General features: G+C 34.5%; 3 protein-coding genes across 5 annotated transcripts; 2 read left to right on the forward strand and 1 right to left on the reverse strand.

Moving 5' to 3' along the window:
* The first annotated feature begins 647 nt into the window (after nt 1-647).
* LOC116775681 (thioredoxin-related transmembrane protein 1-like) lies at nt 648-6,423 on the forward strand. The gene is made up of 7 exons (XM_032668629.2): nt 648-817; nt 2,903-3,070; nt 3,563-3,737; nt 4,082-4,183; nt 4,587-4,706; nt 4,925-4,999; nt 5,719-6,423. Exons 1-7 carry the CDS (start codon nt 666-668, stop codon nt 5,803-5,805), a joined length of 879 nt encoding a protein of 292 aa, XP_032524520.2. The 5' UTR covers nt 648-665; the 3' UTR covers nt 5,806-6,423.
* A 1,999-nt stretch (nt 6,424-8,422) lies between these two features.
* On the reverse strand, nt 8,423-14,382 carry LOC116775653 (puff-specific protein Bx42). Of its 2 annotated transcripts, none has more exons than XM_032668588.2 (13): nt 14,339-14,382; nt 13,939-14,090; nt 13,714-13,871; nt 13,438-13,620; nt 12,840-12,919; nt 12,397-12,578; nt 11,676-11,909; nt 11,025-11,175; nt 10,489-10,619; nt 10,016-10,157; nt 9,739-9,829; nt 9,254-9,388; nt 8,423-8,546 (listed from the first exon to the last, which is right to left on the reverse strand). In XM_032668588.2, exons 1-12 carry the CDS (start codon nt 14,353-14,355, stop codon nt 9,260-9,262), a joined length of 1,650 nt encoding a protein of 549 aa, XP_032524479.2. In that variant the 5' UTR covers nt 14,356-14,382; the 3' UTR covers nt 8,423-8,546; nt 9,254-9,259. The 2 variants fall into 2 exon arrangements, with proteins under 2 accessions (XP_032524479.2, XP_032524478.2); XM_032668587.2 differs by having other exon boundaries at nt 9,237-9,388.
* Nucleotides 14,383-14,741: 359 nt separating this feature from the next.
* On the forward strand, nt 14,742-22,105 carry LOC116775684 (uncharacterized). 2 transcript variants are annotated; one of them, XM_032668634.2, is made up of 5 exons: nt 14,742-14,924; nt 15,028-15,100; nt 18,982-19,124; nt 20,367-20,446; nt 20,743-22,105. In XM_032668634.2, the coding sequence occupies exons 1-5, from the start codon at nt 14,883-14,885 to the stop codon at nt 21,398-21,400; spliced, it is 996 nt and encodes a 331-aa protein (XP_032524525.1). In that variant the 5' UTR covers nt 14,742-14,882; the 3' UTR covers nt 21,401-22,105. The 2 variants fall into 2 exon arrangements, with proteins under 2 accessions (XP_032524525.1, XP_032524526.1); XM_032668635.2 differs by having other exon boundaries at nt 14,766-14,924; nt 18,974-19,124.

A 22,105-nucleotide genomic window follows, 5' to 3' on the forward strand; every position in this document is an offset into this window, starting at 1 on the left:
ACAATAAAAAAATCGTCCTTTACATCAACCTTTTTTAATTAATTGAGTTATGTCTTATGTGTAATGATAAAATTTTAGAAAACAAAATTATATGTATATATTAAATTATGTCAGTAGAAAGAATATCAATTGACGATATAATGTTAAACCCTTTTTTTATTATTATTATATTAAAAAACATTTCCTTTCGTTATATGTTTATAATAAATTGATTTAATATCATATTTGGTAGAGTAGTAGAGTTTTAAATCAATTTTATTTTGAAATGTGTAACAAAGTTGAATTTTAATTGGATTTTTTTGTAAATTAATCATACACAGGAAATCACGAGGCAATAAAATATTTATCAAATTATTAAATCTTAATCTAAAACACAATAGCTCACATTTCTGGTACTACTAACGACATCTAACAGCCGGAAAGAAAAACTGACAACTTAAACTTGATTAAGTAATGTGCTGCCATCTTGTACCGAAACGTTAAAACTTTAGCATATTGTAATATTTCGGGTGAAATATGTTCGTAAAAATTTTATTTGATTCTTTCGTAATCTTTGAATTTATTGGTATTGATTACCAAAATTGATATAAAGAATTTATTTTAAGTATCATATTCATTCTTGACTTACTTGTAAGTTGCAACACCATCTCAATTAATATTTAGACATGGCGCGCCTTACTAAGATCCCGCAAGTGTTAAATTTTTTCATATATTTTTGTATATTATTATGTTCTTTTACCAAATTAGCAAGTGCAAATGTTGAATTAGATGAAGACAACTGGAGACAGATCCTCGAAGGGGAATGGATGGTTGAATTGTGAGTATACATTACCGGTGTCGCCTAATGTAACGTGTCAAATAAGATTTTTTTTATTTCTTATAACTATATTAACATTTATTGTATCACGAAAATCTTTTTTACACATAAAATATCGGATAATTATTAATTTTATTTAGTATAGATATATGTTAAGTTATTTTATTGTTGCGCCAGGTTCAATAAACTACGAGAAGGTCGTTAATTCCTTGTAAACCATTGTTTGTGACGCATACTTTTTTTCCCTATCACCTCACTTTTTTCTTCAGGTGTCAAGTATTTATTACATCAATTCGTAAATTGAATAACAATAATTATAACAGAGAGCCAACTATGATTTTTGTGTCACAAATTCATTACTAAATTTTTATTTTAAATAATAAAAGTCATTTTAAACATAATACACTTCTTTAATACTTCGATTACCAAATATATCAATTATTATGAATGATTCAAACAAATTTTTTTTTAAAGTATGATGTAAGAACCTATTATCTTTAAATTAGTCTACAAATTACCGACTCATACATAAAAAATACCTTTTAATTTTAATAATATACATTTTCTACTAAGCTTCCAAAACGTAATTCAAAAATAACATACATTAAAAATGTATAAGTATACAGTTATTTAAATTCAATGTTAATTCACTTAAAGCATTTGTGTGTGTAATTCAAAATGGACACTGGGTCTTTTATAACATCTTAATATTGGTAATAAAAAAATATTATAAGATATATATATATATATAATATATATATATTATGTCACAATTTCAATCAATCTATTCCTAATAAAAAATTCTACAACTTTAACACAATGCTGGTTCTATATATCAGTTCTGTAATAGCTATTTCTCTACCCACAAGTATAGCCATATATTACGGCCTTGATATTTGTGAAACAAACAATGAATGAAATCATAGCTCGTAATTAAATTAAATGAGTTTCAATAGCAATGCTTGTATGTAACTGTTAGGTCTTTATCAACAGTAATTAGTTAGTTAACCATGTTTGTATGGGAGCTATTAAGAGTTTGTATGTATGTATGTCTGTGGTGTGAGTTGAAACTTGTCAGTATTCTAAGGATTCACCGTGTGGGTGCCGGGATCATCTCGTTGCAGGGAGAGGAGCTTCAACAGTGCCTGGGATTTGGAAACCAGGTGTAGGTTTAAATTTTAAGGGGCTCCTATCTGACCTGAAGCTCACCTCTACAGTCCAAGCTCCTCTCTCTACCTATTAAACTTGGCTCTTAGACCTGTCAAGCAATTTAAAATTTTTTTAATTTAAATATTAGTTTCCTTGCATTTGTTCCCAGATATGTTTTGATCATAGTGTCAATGAATCTTACTTCTACATTGATGGAAAATAAAACATTTTTAATACTGTGTAACAAAATTGTAAAAACTAGATTTAAATGGAAATCATGAAGTCTTGATGGCTTGGAGTTAGGTTTAAAATCACCACTCTATCTTGAGGAAGTGTGGTGATTAATGTTCTAACTTTCTCCATGTGAGACGAGGCCTTTGCCCAGCAGTGGGCCCCGATAGGCTGATGATGATGCAATGTATATTAATGGAGGCTAAATTGAAAATTTCACCGACATCTGAAAATACAGACAGTTGTACGCAAACAATGAATTAAAAAAATTTTACGCTTAGCCTAATAAAAGTTATGCAATATTATTTTCAGCATAAAAATGTCCTCAGGAGTTGTACGGTTGACATTAAATTTGACATAATTTCTAAAATTATATATATGGGGCCATCCATGAAGTACGTCACTCGTTTAAGGGGGGAGGGGGGGGGGGAAATCACCGAAGTGTGACATCGTGTGACCAGTGGCATAGGGGGTCAATAGTTTTATGACGTCACATATTAAAATTTAAAATACTAAAACTCAGAGTTCGGATGTGAATTGAAAATTTTAAAAAATTACGAATAATCGAGTATTCTGTCTACGATACAATTTCTCATGCAACGTCATTCAAATTCTAGAGCGGCGTTGTAATGCAAGCGAGTAGTTACACTTATTATTGTGTAACATTCCATATATATATTTATTTATTTATTTATTCCCCTTCAGCTATGCTCCCTGGTGTCCAGCGTGTAATGCCCTCGCTCCAGCATGGAAGGAGCTCTCATCTCAAGCCAAGGCAAGGAACCTTGAGATGAACACAGCAGCGGTGGATGTCACCAAGTCACCCGGTCTTAGCGGGAGATTTGTTGTCACCGCTCTCCCGACTATCTTCCAGTGAGTTCTCATAGTATTATAGTCATTTTAATTTTTATAGCTGAGAGACTAGGGATTTAGGATCTTTGTTGTACGTGGCGTAATCTGTGAAATCTTTGATAACTATTTACTTTGTCTGTTGTCTGAAATTTTTTCTAGAAATATAATGATCTGCATATAATTTCTTCAGTTTTCACTCTACTTTCATGTGATATCAATATTTTTGTGTTTTTATCGAGTGAAGCGATCGAAACGCTATACTGGCGACTCAGGTCATCCGCGGAGATGATCTCGGCAACCGAATGTCCGAGTCGAGTCGAGGCTTTTTGTTCGATAGCCCAGATATCTTTGGTGGTTATATGAAAAAAATTATATCGTACCTACCACCAATATCAATTTTATGGCTTGAAAACGTAACCCATGTCCCAAAGACGCTGTGATTGTTTCACTCAACTCGCACCAAGAGCTGTATTAGCGAAGGTGCAGTCTAGTAATAATATTGTCTATGTCCAGTGTTAAGGAAGGCGTATTCCGTCAATACAAAGGGCCTAGAGACGCTCTGTCTATGGTGTCGTACGTGGAGCGCGCGGGCTGGCGGCAGACGGAGCCCGAGCCCTCGTGGAGGGCCCCGCATTCATTCCAAATGGGTCTCGTAGCGCACTTCTTCAAACTCAGCCAGGGATTACGGGTGATTAACCTAGATGAGACAGATATACAGAAAATAATACATCAATAGAACGCACACATACACACACACACACACACACACACACACACCAAAAATAATAATAACTGAACACATATAGAAAAAGTATCGAAGCTTCCTTAATACAATACAAATTCATTCTTACAATACAAATGATTTAAATTTATAGAAAAAAGCTATTTTTTTGTCAATAATTAGAAATAGTTATATCGTTCTTGATTAAAAATGTCTCTGACTCTCATTCAATATTACTCAGTGGACTATACTTTGTACTACTAAGCCTGATAATATGGCCGACTCGTTTACTAACTTACTCTGAACTACAGGGTGTTCACAACACTCTGATGGAGACATATGGCCTGCCTACTTGGGGGTCCTATCTGATATTTGCTATCGCTACCATCTTCATCGGAGCCCTGTTAGGATTGGTATGTTATATTAATTTATATGTATATATATATATATATATATTATTCTTTATTATCTATGGATTTGTTTATTTAAACTGTAACTAATTAATTTTAATGAATACATAGGATAATTTTTTTTTATGAGCATAGATTTTCTCAAATGATATAATTCTGAATTAACAAAGGACTCGTAATAAAATTTTTACACATAAGTATATATATGTGTGTAACCTTACAGAGCCTAATTTTCAGAAGTAACTGGATCCTTGGCTTGATAATTTAGTATTCTGATATGGTTATAAAATATATATATATATGAAGTAAAAAATTTTATGGGTTTATGTACAGTGAAGGTAGAATACTGGAAAATTTTATAAGTTTAAGCTCTCTACTAATACATATATGTTATCGGAATCCCCAGATGTTGGTGTGTGTCATTGACCTGCTGTATCCCCCGAGGAGGTCGGACAAGGAACTGGTCACCGAGAAAGAGGTGGAGAGGAGGAAACAGTTAGAGAAAAAAGTCTTGGAGGACGAACAGGTGACATGCGGCTATATATAGAACATTATTAATAAATAAAGCAGAAATAATTACAATTTGTCATAGAAAATTGTTTAAAATCACTTACTCATGAGTACAAAAACAGGTGTTTGTGTTTTAATGATTATATATAATGAAAATTATAATATTAGTTTATGTTAGCGGTTCCCATGGGAGCTGGACAGTTTGGTGTACTTATCATTATGTATTTTTTACAGGAGTTGATCAACGATGACATTGTTGACGATGCCGAGATTAAAGACAGTGATGCTGAGAGGAACTCGCCTGCTGATGTTAGTTCAACATATATATACGGACAATATATATATATATATATATATATATTGGTTATTTATCAAGACTTCCTGCCATTATTAACTGTATTGAGTCTTCAGTATCAAAAGCAAAGACTGTTTGAGTCTAACTTTCATATTTAGTACTAAATATGAAAGAAAAGTACATCTTTTTCTATATCAGTAAGCTAAAAGAATTAAAATATCAACATCTTGGAGGTATCCATACCATGTTTTAAGTAATTCAGTTACTTCATTAAGCAAATGTATTTGGTGAATGCTCAAAATCAAACGTCACAATAATAGTCACACCACATATTACACAGTTTATTTAACTATTACACTGAGTTGAGAAAAAGTTATCGGTATGAGTCCCAATAATATTAGTATTATAAATGACTGGTCGTTTCTATTGTTCAGAGTGATCTTTATAAGTGTATTTAAGATAATAGACGCATATATTAATATGTCGTCAGCGACATCTGTCGGCGGTCTCGTGTCTTCACACAATATTATGGCGTCCGAGCTAGAGTACTGAAAGGTTTCTTCAGTTCCGTTCAGTATAGAGAGAGGGGATTGGACGGTGGAGGGGAGCGTTCAATGTTAGATAGGAGCCGGGTAAACCTACACCTGGTTTAGTCCCAGGCACTGTTGAAGCTCCTCTCCCTGCAGCTATGGACCTGGCTATGTGATTATATATATATGTATGACATTTCCAGACGTCTGAAGACGACAAAGACCGGCCAGGTGCTGGAGACGAGAAGGTGACGAAAGAGGTGCGGCGAAGGAAGATCAGGAAAGATTAGGAGGTTCCCGCGACCGCTGGCAGGGACATACATACATACATGCTCAAATAACAACAACAGCTCTAACGGAGACCTGAACAGTCATTATACAGAGATTAAATAACACTATTAATAAAAAATATATGTCAATGTATGTCGGTCCTACTGTTACAATATATCACAAACTAATAATCTAGAGTCTAGACCGGAAAAAAAGACTAGATTTTTATTTAAAAAAAAAAATACGTAATCCTATAAAAGTATGGACGATTGATCCAATCGGTTCAAACTAACTCACTAGTAACTAACCGCACTCGGCTTCGACTGTTACTTAACTGTAATATATATATTAGTTATAATTTTTTTCATTTCAGTTGTGAAAATGTCAAGTGCGAAAATGAAGTTAACTTTGTCTGTAGTTGACGGCATTCCTTTGAAGGGTTTTTGAATATTGCTTATGTAACAGACAGCTCGTATTGAAAAAAATATTAATATATATATATAATTTTTTCAATATGTCCTGTCTGTCGGAATGTACAGACCTGTATTTGAATGTGTCCCACGCGCCCAGCTGGAGGGGGGCGCAACGCTTGTATTGTCTTACTCACACGTTAGCTCGCTAATAAAATATTTAAATTATTTCTTTGTTTAATTTAAACGTTTTTCTGTATTTTAAATAACACATCTAGCTTACATTTAAATAAAAGATGTTTTAAGGACATTTTATTACATAACTTATTCTTTACAAGTATATATGTTATGGGCCAAGTGAGTAATAAAGCATTATTCATAATGCCCGGGCAATGTGATCAATTGATGAGTTTAGCTTGTAATTAATCACTCGGTCCGATACGGCCGGGCATTATGTATACTGCCCTATTAATCACCTGGCCCATAACATATACAAATGACGGGATCTCAAGTGTTTAAATTATTTGATATTTATGAACACTAAGATAAAGTATTTATTTCTTCCTTTCTCGTTACCATTTTTTTATAGGACATATAATGTTTTTACCAATACACTGACAATATTTTTAAAAATATTTGTACCGTTTATATACATATTTTTAGTAAATACATAATGTTTGTCACAAATTTAAATAAAACCTCTTGCTAGTTCCGAGTGGTCCTCTGTTGGAACTCTACATTTCTTATTATTTTAAAGTCATTAGACAATTCATTACTTGTATTTTATTATCTTGTTCAAGAAAAAATTCTCGTATAGGCTCGTTCTGCCCCTGAGATTATGAATGTTCGGTATTTTTTCAATTCGGTCTCATTATGTGTAAATTAATTAACATAAAAGTAAAATTGTTTGACAATTTACTATATTACATTTACCTTGTTTGTTTAAATTATAATTACCGTCTCCTTTGTGTTGTAGATGCTGAACAAAATGTTACTTGTGTCTTAAAAACCGCCAACAGTTGATAAGCCAATCTCCTTGGTGTTTGACTTATTCTAATCAAAATCTAATAAAAATTAAACAAGTGCGAGTCGCACTCGCCCATGAAGGGTTCCGTAGCAGCAAGTAGATGACATAATATAAAAGTTATTGTAGTGCGCTGTAACTTTGATCGATGTTTTATAAAAAAAATAACTTGGTTTTACATAGCATTTGTACGAACCACAAAGTTGTGTATGTGTTTTTTTGAAAATGTATTATTTCTTAAAAACTAATAATGATATCTCGTTCCAACCAATTTTCGTTGAAAGTTTCCATTGAAATCTACAGCATATATTTTTTTTTAGTTTTCTGACTCTCTTATTTTAAAAGGTAGAGGGTGGGGGGGGGGACACTCATTTTTCCACTTTGGAAGAGTCTCTCTTTCAAGCAATTGATTTTGACGAAAAATGGTTTTAGGAACCTTTTTCAAAGACACCCATCACGTATGGGTTAGCTGAAATATTTTTTTGATCATTTCCACGTATGGAGTGCCCGCCTTTAATTTTTATTCAAAATTCGAATAGCGGTTACCAGAATACATCAACCTACAAAGTTTCGACTATGTAGGCAAAACAGTTTCGGAAATAAATGACTGACATACGGACGGACATGACGAATGGATAAGGGTTCCGTTTTTCGGCATTTGGATACGGAACCCTAAAAAACAATTGCTTAAAATAAAAAGTAATCTGTACGAGTTACGTGCAGAAAGTATTTAGAAATATACAAAATGAGGTATTAGATTGTTCTGTCTCCCAGAGAACCTCATCTCTTCCAGATATTGAGTGGCAAAGCTTTTCCTCATTAAATCATTATCTATGACGTTGTCAATTTGACTTATTTAAAAATAATATACATTTTTTTAACGTACGTGTAAATTAATTGATGCGTTGCACGTATTAATGTGCGTGACTGATGACGTACTTTGATAATTTGATACTAATTTTAGGAACATTTGATATGTATATAATATAAAGATAAAAATCCCTTTTAACCGACTTCAAAGCAGGTTAATCATTTCCACCGTATGTAAGCTTGTTTTGTTAACTATTTTCCTTAATATTCCTTAATTTTCGTGAACAGCGCTGTGATAACGGGTAGAAATAGGAAAGCCATTGTCAGAATATATTAATATTCTTGTTAACTTCAATATTATTTTATGTTCTGTGGAAAATTAATCAGAGCAAGTAATATTTACAATTTTTTTATTTAAACTTTGACAAATTATCGGACAATGTACATTATGCTGTTGATGGAAAGGTGCGGTTGGGGAAATACGATTTATTTTGTATGTATAAGGCACGCGGCAGACCTGAAACAAGAACATTATTAATACATGTTCATAGTACGCGAGGAAATCTCACAGCAAGCGGGACTCGGAGCGCTTGGCGAGGACTTTAATTTTTATAAACATTATTTGAGAAATATATGGGCCTATAAGAGACAAAACTTCTTAGCAGTCCATGGATTCAGCGCGGGTGCCGGTTCCATCGCTGCAGGGAGAGGAGCTTCAACAGTGCCTGGGACTTGCGACCCAGGTGTAGGTTTAAGGGGCCGCTATCTAACGCGTTAAAAGCTCACCTCCACCGTCCAAGCTCCTCTCTCTACCTAACCAAATTTGAAAAGAACCTACTAGGACTGCCTTCTCAGTACATTCCAAGAATGAATTGATGTTAGTTCCGGACAGGCCCAAGTTTAGTGGCTTGATTCAATTAACATGGATACGTCCGAGCCAAATGTATGAGGATTTTAGCAGCTGTCTTGTAAATAGGAATAAAGGGCTCATCAGGGATTGGGCTGGTCTAAGGCAGAAAGTTCTAAGGTGATAGTAACCTTTATAGTCACAATCACTATCGGGACAATTAAGTCCAATATCTCAAGGGAAATATTCTCAAAATGTAAGTCTATATAGTATTCTCAATCTCTGTAAGTATTTTAAACCTTGTGGATCCACTGTATAAGTTTGAATTAATGTTAGTTCCTATATTATATTCTTTTATACCTAAACATTCCCCGTACCCTAATCTAATCCCTCCTCCTCTTGGCATGCGGCTCGTGGTGATCTCTCTTCCTCGCCTTATCAGCTCGTTTGGCTTCACTCAAGAACCGATCCAAACCAAACGGATCAGGATCAGCTTCGGGCTGGCCTCGACTCTGTACAAACACACAATAATTAATAAAATTACTTTATATAGACATCTAACTATGTTACACTAATGAATAAATGCTAAATCTTGTACGTTAACTTATTTAAAAACTTAGAATAACAAATGAACTAGTACTTTAATGAATGTAGGCCGCAATGAAAATAATACTATGTTGTACAATTTTTTGTACATATCATCTGAACATAGATGTATATAGTAATTATATTTACACATAAATTTGCTGAAGGAAATAATGAATTTAAATTTATATATATATATATGTATGTATGTATAATTATTTTTTTGCCATATAACATATTATCAACTACATATTAGTATTTGTATAATGTGCCCGACCGGTTCCTCTCTGGTATCCTTCTCAAAGTTGACGGGTCCTGAACGAGGTGCTCCACCGCTACTCCCAGCAAATGTCTTGTCAGCAACGAAACTGAAATCATATATTGTTTATTTTAAATTATAATAATTAAAAGTTCATATACAGTTTGATACTTAAATGTTGCCACTACAAAATTAGAATGGGTCATTATGATCAGTCATAAAAATAATTCTATGGTTATAGTACATTTCAAGCAGTAAGGCACAGATGGCGCCACTTGTACAGATAATGTCTCACCGTTTGTTAGCCGCTAGACTATCAACATCTCCATAGTTATCCTTATCAGCGTTCCTCGAGGGTCTGTATATATGTGATCCAATGCCGTCCTGATTTCTCCACGGCTTATCGTACACCGTATAGGCCTCGTCATCACCGTAACCTGAAAATATTATGCAAGATAATTTAATATTTATACATATATGTGATTTCTTTATGTTATTATTATATTTTTCTACACTCATCAACTAATTGGTATACTATTTGATATAAAATAATGCTTTAAGTGGACATTGTTCGGAATCATTTTACAGTTTTAATATAAAAAACACGACAACACTATAAAGATTATTCTCAGTTGCATATATGTATTTTTTATTTCTCTCATGTTAGTAAATTAATAATCACCACATGCTAATATACGAATTCTTCGAGTCAGTGAGATTACAACTTAAATACAAACAAACATATCTCTAATACAATATACTGCTCACCGCTGTCCATTCCTTTGCTGTTGTTGAACAATCTCTGATCGAACATGGCATCCCCCGTGTTGTTCTTGGCCGGGAGTCCCAAAGCTATTTGCTCGGATATGTCGCGTTCCCTCTCCTTCACCAGTTTGGACCTAAAATAGTAACATGTAAGTATTAAGTAATTATCATTGCGTTTATGTATAGAGATATATTAATTCGGTTCGTCGTTCGTGCGGCCGCTAGGACTTTGCGTTACAAGTGTGGTGTAATGAGATCTAAGATTTCCGCGAGTTTTATTCATTTAAATGAAACTAATATTTTCTGACCACGTTTGCTGAAGAGTAACCGAAAAAAGCGAAGTAGTTTTTTACAAAAATAAATCACGCGTAGTTTATCCGAAAAATATTAGTTTAATTTAAGTGTAGTGTAGTTAAAAAGCAAATGTTAGCTATATTTGGTAAAGTTGTTGTATAACGAAAATATTAGATATAATTAAAACGGTGTGTATATTTAACACTATATCTATATAATTGGATAATAATAAGACTGTCTGTAACCTCTTGTCCGGTGCAGCTCGAGCCAGATTCCTATCTCTCTGCCTATCTCTGTGTCTCTCTGCTCTCAACTTATCTCTCTCCGCCACAGAGAGCTCTCCCTCTGGGGCAACGTCTAAGCCCTCTTCTGCTTCATCTTCCGGATTCCTTATACCTGGAGAAAATGTCATTTGATTTTCAATCTTATAAAATTTTATGCAAATAAATCAGTTTCCTTACATGGTATTATATTAAATATAAGAATATTACGACTAGGGGAATTTATAATAATATAAATTAATCAACAAAGAAAAATGTTATAAACATGACTTGTGTGTATATATACTAGGTTTTTCCCGCGACTTAGTCTGCTTTAGTTTCAGAATTAGAAATGTCTAGCTGACCGGGCGAACTCTATTCCTCCTTAAAGAAAGTAGATGAGAAGATTTTCGATTTGATTAACAAATTTTTTTTCTTTTTCAGTCGGATGAAAAGTATTCTGTCTTTTCCCTTGTTCTAAGCTGTCTCTCCACCAATTTTCAGACAAACCCGTACAGACGTTCTTGAGTTATAAATAGTGTAACTAACATAACTTTTTTAATCTATAAAAGTATATATAACTGTTAATCAAAACTAACTCTCTCTGTCTCTATATATATATATATATATATCTACCTGCTCTATGATCTCTTGCTCTCTGCGCCAGCATCCTCAAATGTTCTTCCTTCTTCTCCTTCTCTCTCTGAGCCAATCTCCTTTCCAGCTGTGCTCTCGCCTCCACAGCCTCTCTCGCTTTCCTATCAGCTATGTACAAAGCCTCCGCCAACTTGGAGAAGTTCTCGTTGATGTGAACCTGTTGGAGACCACGGCCGTCGGCCGCTAGACGTTTGTCTAACGGTATTGTGTAACCTGGAACCAGAGGAACACATAAATAAGACTGTGTTTTAACATTGACAAGATGCATTTATTTAAATATATTATAGTATATCATGATATATTATGTTTGCTTTAATGTTTAGGAGATAAATAAATTAAAATTTATAGATAGACATACAGATCTTACAAAGTCTGTGTCGATTCTACAGTATTGGGTCAGTTGTAATGTTAGTAACTTAACAGTTTAGCACTTATAGTTATATATGCATGTCATCAGTGACTGGAAATCTGTGTAACTGAACTAGCATTGGATAATTCCGCCTATCTGCAATAGAAGCAGATCGACAATTGATTGATTGATTGAAAATAAGCAATAAATTAAACACAAATTATTGCTTATTATAAAAAAATTACATTAAAATACATTAATTTTAAGCCGTTCTTGACATGTTTCTACTGCAGATACTCAGATGTGCACTATCCCTAATGAAATACAACAAATAATAGTATATGAGTGTACCCTTGGCGTTCTTCCAGTGTGACACACAGGGTGGGACTTTCCAATCTCTCTGTTGTTTGACGGAGACTCTCCGTGGTGGCGAGTGGAGCACGGGGGCCGGGGGCGAAGGCGCCGCGCGGGGTATCTTGCGGTTTATTTGAAAGCGGGGCGGCTCCAAAGGATCTGATTGGGCTTCAACCATTCTACGGACGGTATTTTGATGTTATTACTGATATATAATATAGATGGCTTAAAAAACTGCACTTGTTTTAATTTACAGTAAAAGCAGATATAGCTTTAGATGTAATACAAACATTTAGTCTTAATATCTTTTACAAAAAATTTTGTTAACAAAGTATTTATGCATTATATATTATAGATTTAAGTTATTTTTTTTTTGTAGAGAAAATGTAAATGGACTACAGACTGAAGATCTGTGAAGAAAGTATAAAAAGTACAATTACCTGATAACTCTCTGTTTGGCGCCCGAATTAAACTGTCCACCCTGTTGGGCGGGAGTGTATCTGATGTATTGGGCGGGAGCCTGAGAGAAGAAATAAATACCTATACTTAGATAAGATATTATTTTAAAATAAATCATTTATAATATGTTTAGTTTAGAGCAGAATAATCTTGTTAGTTGATGGCATACATTAGTTATGGCAAACTATATATGTTAGTAATATTTGTATGAAAAATTAACTAAAAATTTTCTATTTTATTTGTTCTTTAGAATTTTCAGCCTATTGGTTTCCAATGCTGAGCAAAAGTCTTTTCTTACATGAAGAAAGTTAGAGCATTCATCGCCAAGCTTGCTTAAGGAGGTTTGGTGATATCTAACTTATAGTTTGATTTTATAAGTCCAGGTTTCCTTATGATGTTTTCTACACAGCCTGTCAGTAGTCAGTAATGTCTAAATATTCTTAGGAAGTACATACAACTCGGAAGAAATCACATTGGTATACGCCATTTTGAATCCACAACCTCGTGTACGAGGGCCTTAACCTACGAGGCACCAGGACCTAGATCTCTAAAGCTTTATAGTGATAGAAATCAACTCACAGCCTTGGGAGCAGCTTTAACCGGCATAGCGGCTGATATCTTTGCATTGGTCAGTTTCTCAAGAGCTAATTTTGTTTTCTCTGTTATTTCCTGTATATCCTCCTCTGAAGGTTTCTGGAGACTTGGATCGTCTTCTGACAGCACCTCCGATGGCAGAAGATCTGTTAGCTTTGAGTAGATTATCTGAAATGCAACAATAATAATTCATATTAAGTTGTCACATATTGCAGCACAGCAAAATCAGTTTGTAAATATATAAATCTGTTATTGTCATACCTTATCTGCTCCATGGCCTTGACGAGCTATAGCCGAGTATTTCACCCTTCCTGACTCATCTAATTGGACAGCTAAAGCATTTGATGTGCTCTCCTTGCCACGGGCTCCCATACCCAATGGATATTGAGCTACGTGTATCTCGGGAAACGCACCACCATCTTTTAACAACAATTCCAATGTATTATACTGTTAATAATATACTTATACTTGGGACTGTGATTTTACCTCCAAAATCTTCTTCCGTGCGTGGGACCCATCCTCTTCTTTGACCGTAAGGTGGAACACTGGTCTGCGAAACAACAAGGGCACTACCAACACGCTTTGCCTTTAATTCGTCATCTCGGTCCCATACTGGCTGCACGGGAGCCGGTAATAGGCTGAAATTTAATTATAACAATATTATAAACAAAAATTATATATGATGTCCTTACAGCAACTACACAACTGACAACAAATGTTTAATACTATAAAACCGTTTTTAGTATATTTAAAACAAAAACCTTTCTCTATGAATGCTCAATTATACAAAAAACGTGCATATAGTTTTACACTTTTAGACTAAGTTTAAATCATTCTAAATTTATATAATTTATAAATATGATTTAAGAATTCTAAGCACACGCACCTCGACAACGACGCCATTTTATGTGACAAAAAAAATATTGCTGCCTTAAATTATCAGTTTGACATTTAATGACTTACGTCTATGCGTTTTGTTTGATCTAAATGTTTTCTAATAATTATTATTAATTGAAATTCTAGATGTAATAAACGTTTTAAAAGACTCCGTTTACTCCATTATTAATTAACAAAACTCTTAAATCATTGATATACGTTCCATTAAATAATAATTGTATTTTATTTATTTGTACAAAAGATCACCTTTAATTAAAAAATAATTGCTACTATTTATCAACAAATACAGAAAAAAATAAAATAAAACAACTTTTCTAGTTAATATTTTAAATACAATCACAAAACTGTATTGCTAGTATAAGAAAAGTTGTTTGTAAAAAGAGGTGGAAAACTGTCAGATTCGTATATAAATGAAGTAGGCTGTGAACGTCCCCCTTTTATAACCTCAAAAATGCGCGAGAAGTATTACAGCGGAATGGCGAATTGAGCTTATTTTTATCTTTAAGTAGTGTAAAAGTGAACGCATTAACACCATGCCGTCTAAGAAGAGAAAATATAATGCTAGGTTTCCAGCCGTAAGTGTTACAATGCCGAAACTGTGTTCAAAATGGAAAAATACGCGATTGTTTTTGTACATAATTTTACTATTGGTGATATCATGACATTGTTTGCTCATAGGGACGTATTAAGAAGATAATGCAGACGGACGAAGAAGTGGGGAAAGTCGCGCAAGCTGTTCCCATCATAATCTATATCCTTTTTAATATTCTTTGCACATAACTGTTATACAAATATTGTTATGTTGTAATAGGACGGAATTTGTGACATTATTTATATTAATAGACGTCTTTTGTCTCTCCTTCGTTATATGGGTACAGGTGTCAACAAGGACAATAGCTTTGTTTGGTGCACTCTTATGTTTGGTAAATATTAAATACTGATTCTACAAAATAGTCCTCAATAATTATTGTTATTATATCTTTCTCATTTGAAACCATTCTTATTAATATGAATATCTTATATCTATGAGTGTTGCCTAATATTTGTTATGTTTTGAATTCTGTATGAATGTGTATCTATATTTATTTATAATCTATACAATGCCAATTTTTCATTTATAGAAAACCTTTTTGTTGCAGACAATACATATCTATTATTATTAGATATGATGGAATATCAAATGGTTATATATTTTTGAGATTTTTTTTTAATTATGCCATATTTTTGGTTTATTTTGAGTGACAACACTAGGTAATAAACTGAATGTAATCAAACTAATAAAACAGCTACAGTTTTTAAAGATAAGATTATCATAGACCTATATTAATACACTTTTGATGTGTAATGCACCTTATAATTGGGGCATTTAAAAAATTTTATGTTCAGAAAAGTTAAAGCTAGTGTTGTGACATTTGTGAGTGTTTAATCCATCTCTATATCACATTTTTTTTTTTTATTAACAACTACATAATAGCGATTCTGGTTGAAAACATTCAGCCAGCCAATATAATTTCTGCGGATTGTTAATAATAATAAGGCAGCTGTTTTTATGATAAGTAACTAAATTTAATGAATATAGAAAGTATTACGTCTTAGAAATGGTTAGAATTTAATAAACTATTATTATCTCTTCTACATGGAATAATTCTTGTGATAATATATCTTTTTATGTGCTCGAATGCTAATTTGACAGTTTTTTTGTACTTTATAATTTATTTAACTAACAATAAGAGCGACCATTTTATTCAGTGCTAATTATTCTACTGTTAAATATAGGACTTAGGTTAGAAATCTTTTGCCTTTTGCAAAGATGTTTTAAGGCGTATTATTATTGTTTGTTTTGTTTGTTTCTAAGATATGTGATTTTGATCTTCTCATTGTCTTACAGAATCACTTATCCTTTGACATATCTACCGTTTTCTGCAGAACATAATTGAGGATTTTAAATCATCATCTCTGCATACATTCTCTTAAAACTCTAGTTTGGTTTGTGTTTAAATTTTTATCTTACCCTATTCTAAGTTGTCTTTGTACAGTCTTTTAAACTCATTGTTTGAAAATTTATGACAATATTAATATATAGGGTTTTCCATTAAGGGCGCTTGATCTTTGAAATGCAAAAAAAAATACATGTAGGAAAGATATTTGCGAAATTTTTTTTTTATTTGGAAGGTCTATCGACCCCATTATGTATGGAATATGACATCATTCAAATGACCGCCACGGCTTCGGTTGGTGGCGCGCACTCGAAAGGTCCAATTTTCGATGACTCTGGCGCACAAATCGGGCTGTATTTGATCGATGGCGTGGCGTATGTTGACTTTGAGGGCATCGGTGGTTTGCGGCTTGTTGGCATAGACCTGCGACTTAAGAAAACCCCACAAGAAAAAGTCCAGCGGGGTCAAATCGCACGATCTCGGTGGCCAGTTCACGTCGCCTCCGCGCGAGATGACCATGTCCAGAAATTGCTCGTGCAGAACTTCCATCGTAGCGTGTGCTGTGTGGCACGTAGCGCCGTCCTGTTGAAACCACATGTTGTCCAGATCCATATTCTCGATTTCAGGCCAAAAGAAGTTGGTTATCATCGACCGGTATCGCTCACCATTGACGGTGACGGCCACACCATTATCGTTTTCGAAAAAATACGGACCAATCACGCCTCCGGCCCAAAATCCGCACCAAACAGTCACTTTCTGCGGGTGCATTGCCACTTGGTGAACCTCGTGTGGATTGGTCTCGTCCCAAATACGGCAATTTTGCTTGTTGACATAGCCATTCATCCAAAAATGCGCCTCGTCGCTGAAGATGATTTTTTTGCCAAAATCGGCGTCAACTTCCAACTGCTCTAATGCCCAGTCAGCGAACACACGGCGCTGTCTATGGTCATTTACCTTGAGCTCTTGGGTCAGCTGGATCTTGTACGGGTGCAGGCTCAAGTCACAACGCAAAATTCGCCAAGTTGTCGTCTGCGAAAGGCCGAGTTCCTGTGCGCGACGCGGAATTGACTGCCGCGGGTTTTCGAGGACACTGTCGCGCACAGCGGCGATATTCTCGGCAGATCTCGCGTTACGTTGACGCACGGGAACCGGCTGATTGTTAACTGACCCGGTTGACTCGAATTTGTCCACCAATCGACGGATAGTCGACTCGGCAGGACGATCATCGCGACCGTAAAACGGGCGAAGTGCGCGGAACGTTGCTCGAACTGAAGACCCATTTTCATAAAACAATTTTATGATTTGCACGTGCTGCTCGACATTGTAACCTGCCATGGTGGTTTGGGAGGACGGAATGAATATAACACACTGCATTTGACAGCTGTCACTCAAACAACATGGCCGCAATCAGCTGTCAAAGTTCAAGCGTCCCTATTGGAAAACCCTATAGTTTTTAAATCACTTTTCATGCGAGTTTTGGATAAATACTGGATTATATATTTTTTTTCGTATTTTACTGAAAATCTCTGCACTTGGAGAGATAACATTACCTTCTGCCATTCTGGATATATTTAGAAAACCAGTTTTATGAATAAATTACTTTTTTTTTTACACAAAAAAAAACAATTATAAAGCTAATATGAGAATTTAATATAAATACTCTTGTTCCTTTGTAATGATGTGTATTTGTTAGAGGCATAGATAATATATATATTTTTTTATTTGTTGATGTGTCAAAACTTCATAAGACACTATTGCTACTTACTAAAACAGCTCAAATGTAGTTTAAAACTACGGAATAAGAGTTTTTAGTAAAAATTTTACATTTTCATAAAATTTTTTTAATTGATTGACAAATAAATTGAAAGATTGATTGTTTTTTTTTATAGATTCGAAACTAAAATATCACTCCACATACATCTTTGTCATACAATACTGTAGTTTATCACTTAAACGAATAAAAAAAGGTCTTAACATGCTTTCGATGCATCTTCCTGAGGATGCTTCTTCCTGAGGATGCTTGACTTAAAAAGTTGTATTTTTTATGAAGTTACGTAACACGGTCTGTAGATGGCGCTGTGAGTTAGTCGCCATAACACATTTTTAAGCACAATATAGCTAATATATAAGTGTGTATGTTATACCATAAAATAATTGAGACTAATTTTGTTTCCACATTACATATATAAAAAAAATCTTTTATTATCAATCATATATTATTATTATTGTATAATATTTTATGTGTGTGAGAGTACGTGCATGCATGCGTGCTTAAACGACTTAAGACATTTTTGGCAGTATAATCATTAAGTGCAAAATTAAAGTACTGGGGGTTCTAAAAATTGTGTAATTTTTTAATGCAATAAGAAAGAGTGAATGCAGAAGTACATCAAGACGTTTGGTACATTATATTTTTATAGGGTATAAAGGTTTGTTTATTTTTCCCAGTTTCTGTGTACAAACAGCATTAAATAGCAATTTAATTTATGAGTTATTATAAAATAATAATATTACGGTAATTCGATGACCATATGGAAAAAAAAATCCAAGTTTTAATTTCTTATGGAGTCTTGAATATAAATTGATTTTACCCTTGAATATTTTATTTTCGTCCCATATATTAGTCGTGATATGATAATGTGTTTGAATAAATCATTGTTTATGATATCGCCTTAACTCATCTTCACGACAACACCTCGTACGTTGGAGCTGTTCGTGGAATCGCTGCTGAGTAAGGCTATGCAGGTGACTATCACGAGGAATGCAAAGACTCTCAGCCCGAGTCACGTGAAGCAGTGCATCCTGGCTGAGACCAGGTTCGACTTCCTGAGGGACCTGGTGAGTTTATACCGTTCTTTTTATATAATTTAGTTATAATATCTCGTATTGATAGTTTTTGTAGGAAAATTGAAAAAGTAATGGAGGTTTTTGTTAATAGTTTTTCTACAAATAAAAAAAACCTTATTTACAGTAATTTTTTTTTTCATTTTTCATTTTATTGCTCTTTTTTCTGTCGCGATTAAGAAAAAAAAACGAATGTTACTTTATGTACTAAAATAAAAAAAGATTGATGGAAGGTTAGGTTAGTAAACGTTTGATAGGGGGTCCACAATTTTTATAAAATTAAAAACATATCTATTTTGTACAGACAATAGTTTTTTTTCATGTTGTTTATTTTTCAGCGCGTTCCTAATTTAAAGAAGGTGACAAAACTTTGCGTTTATTAATGTAAAAACATAGGCTCAAAAAAACTTCCAAGCGTTTATTAAAGATGTTACATAATTACATAGGCTAATGTAAATTTACAGTTAGGACATGGCCCTATCCAGAACTAACATCAATTCATTCTTAGAACGTACTTCGAAGGCAGTCCTAGTAGGTTCGTTTCAAATTTGGTTAAAAAGAGAGAGGAGCTTGGGCGGTGGAGGGGAGCGTTTAACGCGCGTTAGATATAGTCCCCTTAAACCTACACCTGGTTTGCAAGTCCAGGCACTGCTGAAGCTCCTCTCCCTGCAACGCGATGGATCCGACACCCACACGGTGAATCGATGGACTGCTGAGAAGTCTCGTCCCGTCTTATCGTCGTTACGTTTCGTCGTCAGCATTTTTAAGGGCTTGTTTGTCTCCCAAAAACTATGTGGATATATGAACATGTCCATGCACGATAACTTAAATGGAATACCTTAATAGAAAATACAATACAAAATTTAGTATGAAAAAATCAGTCGCACACAAAGCAACGGGTACGCGATCTAACAAGTGCCATGTTTAATTCCTTCTCCAGTCTTGAATTAGGATAAGATAAATATCTAGATTATTTATTTAAAAATCTGTAAAATTGTCAGCGCCTTACCTTTCGTATCCACTTCAGACCTTTCCCTGTTAAACACATACGTTCATTAGTAATTGTAAGAGGAAGTATAATTTAATTATCATCTTGTATTTCATTATAATAATGTTGGTAGACAATAATTCCGATTTAACACTGCCGGAGTGATTTCCACGTGTGTTGGTAGTTTTATTTTTAGTTAGCAGTTAGTTAGTGAATTGTATTTTTAATGAAATCCTTGCTTCCACCAGGTCAAAAACATACCTGATGTAACCGCTGCCGAAGAAAGAGAAATGATGAGCGGTGAAAGTTCACCCAACTCGTCGTCAAGGTTCGTAGAGCTGATATAAAGATATCGTAAGGCCTATAGAACATGTTTAGATATTTCGTCGGGGATAGTCCAAATCCGCGTAACTAGCTGGATAACTCCGCCTGTCTGAAATGGAACCAGTTTGACAATTGATTGATTGATTGATTGATTTATTGACAATGAGTAATAATTTAAACACGTAAATAATTATAACCAAGAAATGTAGTTCCAATATTTGATTATTGTGAAGAATTCTCATTGTATAGAAGTAACACGTCCAGCAGTTGTTATTCAGCTTTTTCATGTGTTTGTTGCAGATTATCTGATACCTCGGTCCCTCAAAGAGTTGTGCGACAGGACTCGAACAGTTCGAGCAGTTCAGATATTAGACTACAGGTGGCGCCACCCAAGGAACTTAAACGACGCTTGTCGGTAGACACTGAGAAGAAACCGGACACCGTGACAGAATCAGCTATAGATTTGACAAAGAAAATAGACGAGAAGCCGGTGGTCACTGCTAACTTCTACCAAGAGACTCTTCTCACTGATGAAGTGCAGCACAAGAGCGTCATCAAGGTCAATCCGACCTACACGAGCCCGCAACCTTCGACCTCGAGTTTCTCAACGCTGACCACAGTAGAGCCGGTTCCCAGGTTGGAACTGGCAGTGCCAAAGCCCGAACAGTCACCGGTGTACTATCTAGACGTAAGGCAGAACCCCCAAAAGCCGAGGACCCCAGTAACCCCCATCCTCAACATAGATTTCACCAAAAACTTCACCAAACCAGAAATAAAAGTGTTAGACACGTCCGCGGCGACCATGGTCGGCGGCAGGAACGACAAGAAGCCGCAACGGCAGAGCGCGAGGGCGGCGAGGGACGTCAGGAAGAGCGACACGAAACTCGTGCCGGCCGTCGTCGACGTGGACCATCTGAATTCAGGGAATCTGCAGATCGACGAGGACTATGATACCTGAATACATATAAGTTAACTTATGTTTTAATGTTGCATGAGGTTTGTTATCCGAAGTCACGTGGCGCGGTGACGTCACGGGGCGCGGGAAAGGCGCGGACGTCGCGAATTGGTAACAGTAACCGGGTGTCTGTAGTATAGTGCGTGCTGTAATGTTGGCTATTTAATTGAAATTATAATTAATTCGGATAACATATATCATGAGATTTGTTTACCAGTGAGGTAAGGACGCGTTTTGTCGTTTTAGTTATTGTTTTTTTTTTTTTTGATTGTTCGTGTGTATGGCCTAGGTTTTACTGCTTGACGTGTCTGTTGTTAATGGATGAATGTGATAAGTCGAAGGTATTTTTTTTTGTAATAGTGACAAACATCAATGCAATTTTGACTCTGCTGATATGATTTAAAGACTAATTTCGTTTTTTTTTTCTTCGTCCTCATTACGACATGTTATTTTTTATTAATATAAGAACTGTTCGTTGTCAATTTTCACTGTTCAATATGCATTTAACATATTTTAAATCTACGTGAGATCTGTATAGTCTACTTGCGTGTTATGTTATGTACAAATGCAATAGATTAAAAAAAATTAATAATAATATTAATAAAAATTCTCCAAAAAGGAAGTCTTTAAAAGAACAAAAATATATGATAAATACTGTATTTATTTATTCATTACCCTCGATGTTATAACATTTTGTTTAGAATTGTG

Source organism: Danaus plexippus, chromosome 27, assembly GCF_018135715.1.
Source record: "Danaus plexippus chromosome 27, MEX_DaPlex, whole genome shotgun sequence".
In the NCBI taxonomy this organism is placed as follows: Eukaryota; Metazoa; Arthropoda; class Insecta; order Lepidoptera; family Nymphalidae; genus Danaus; species Danaus plexippus.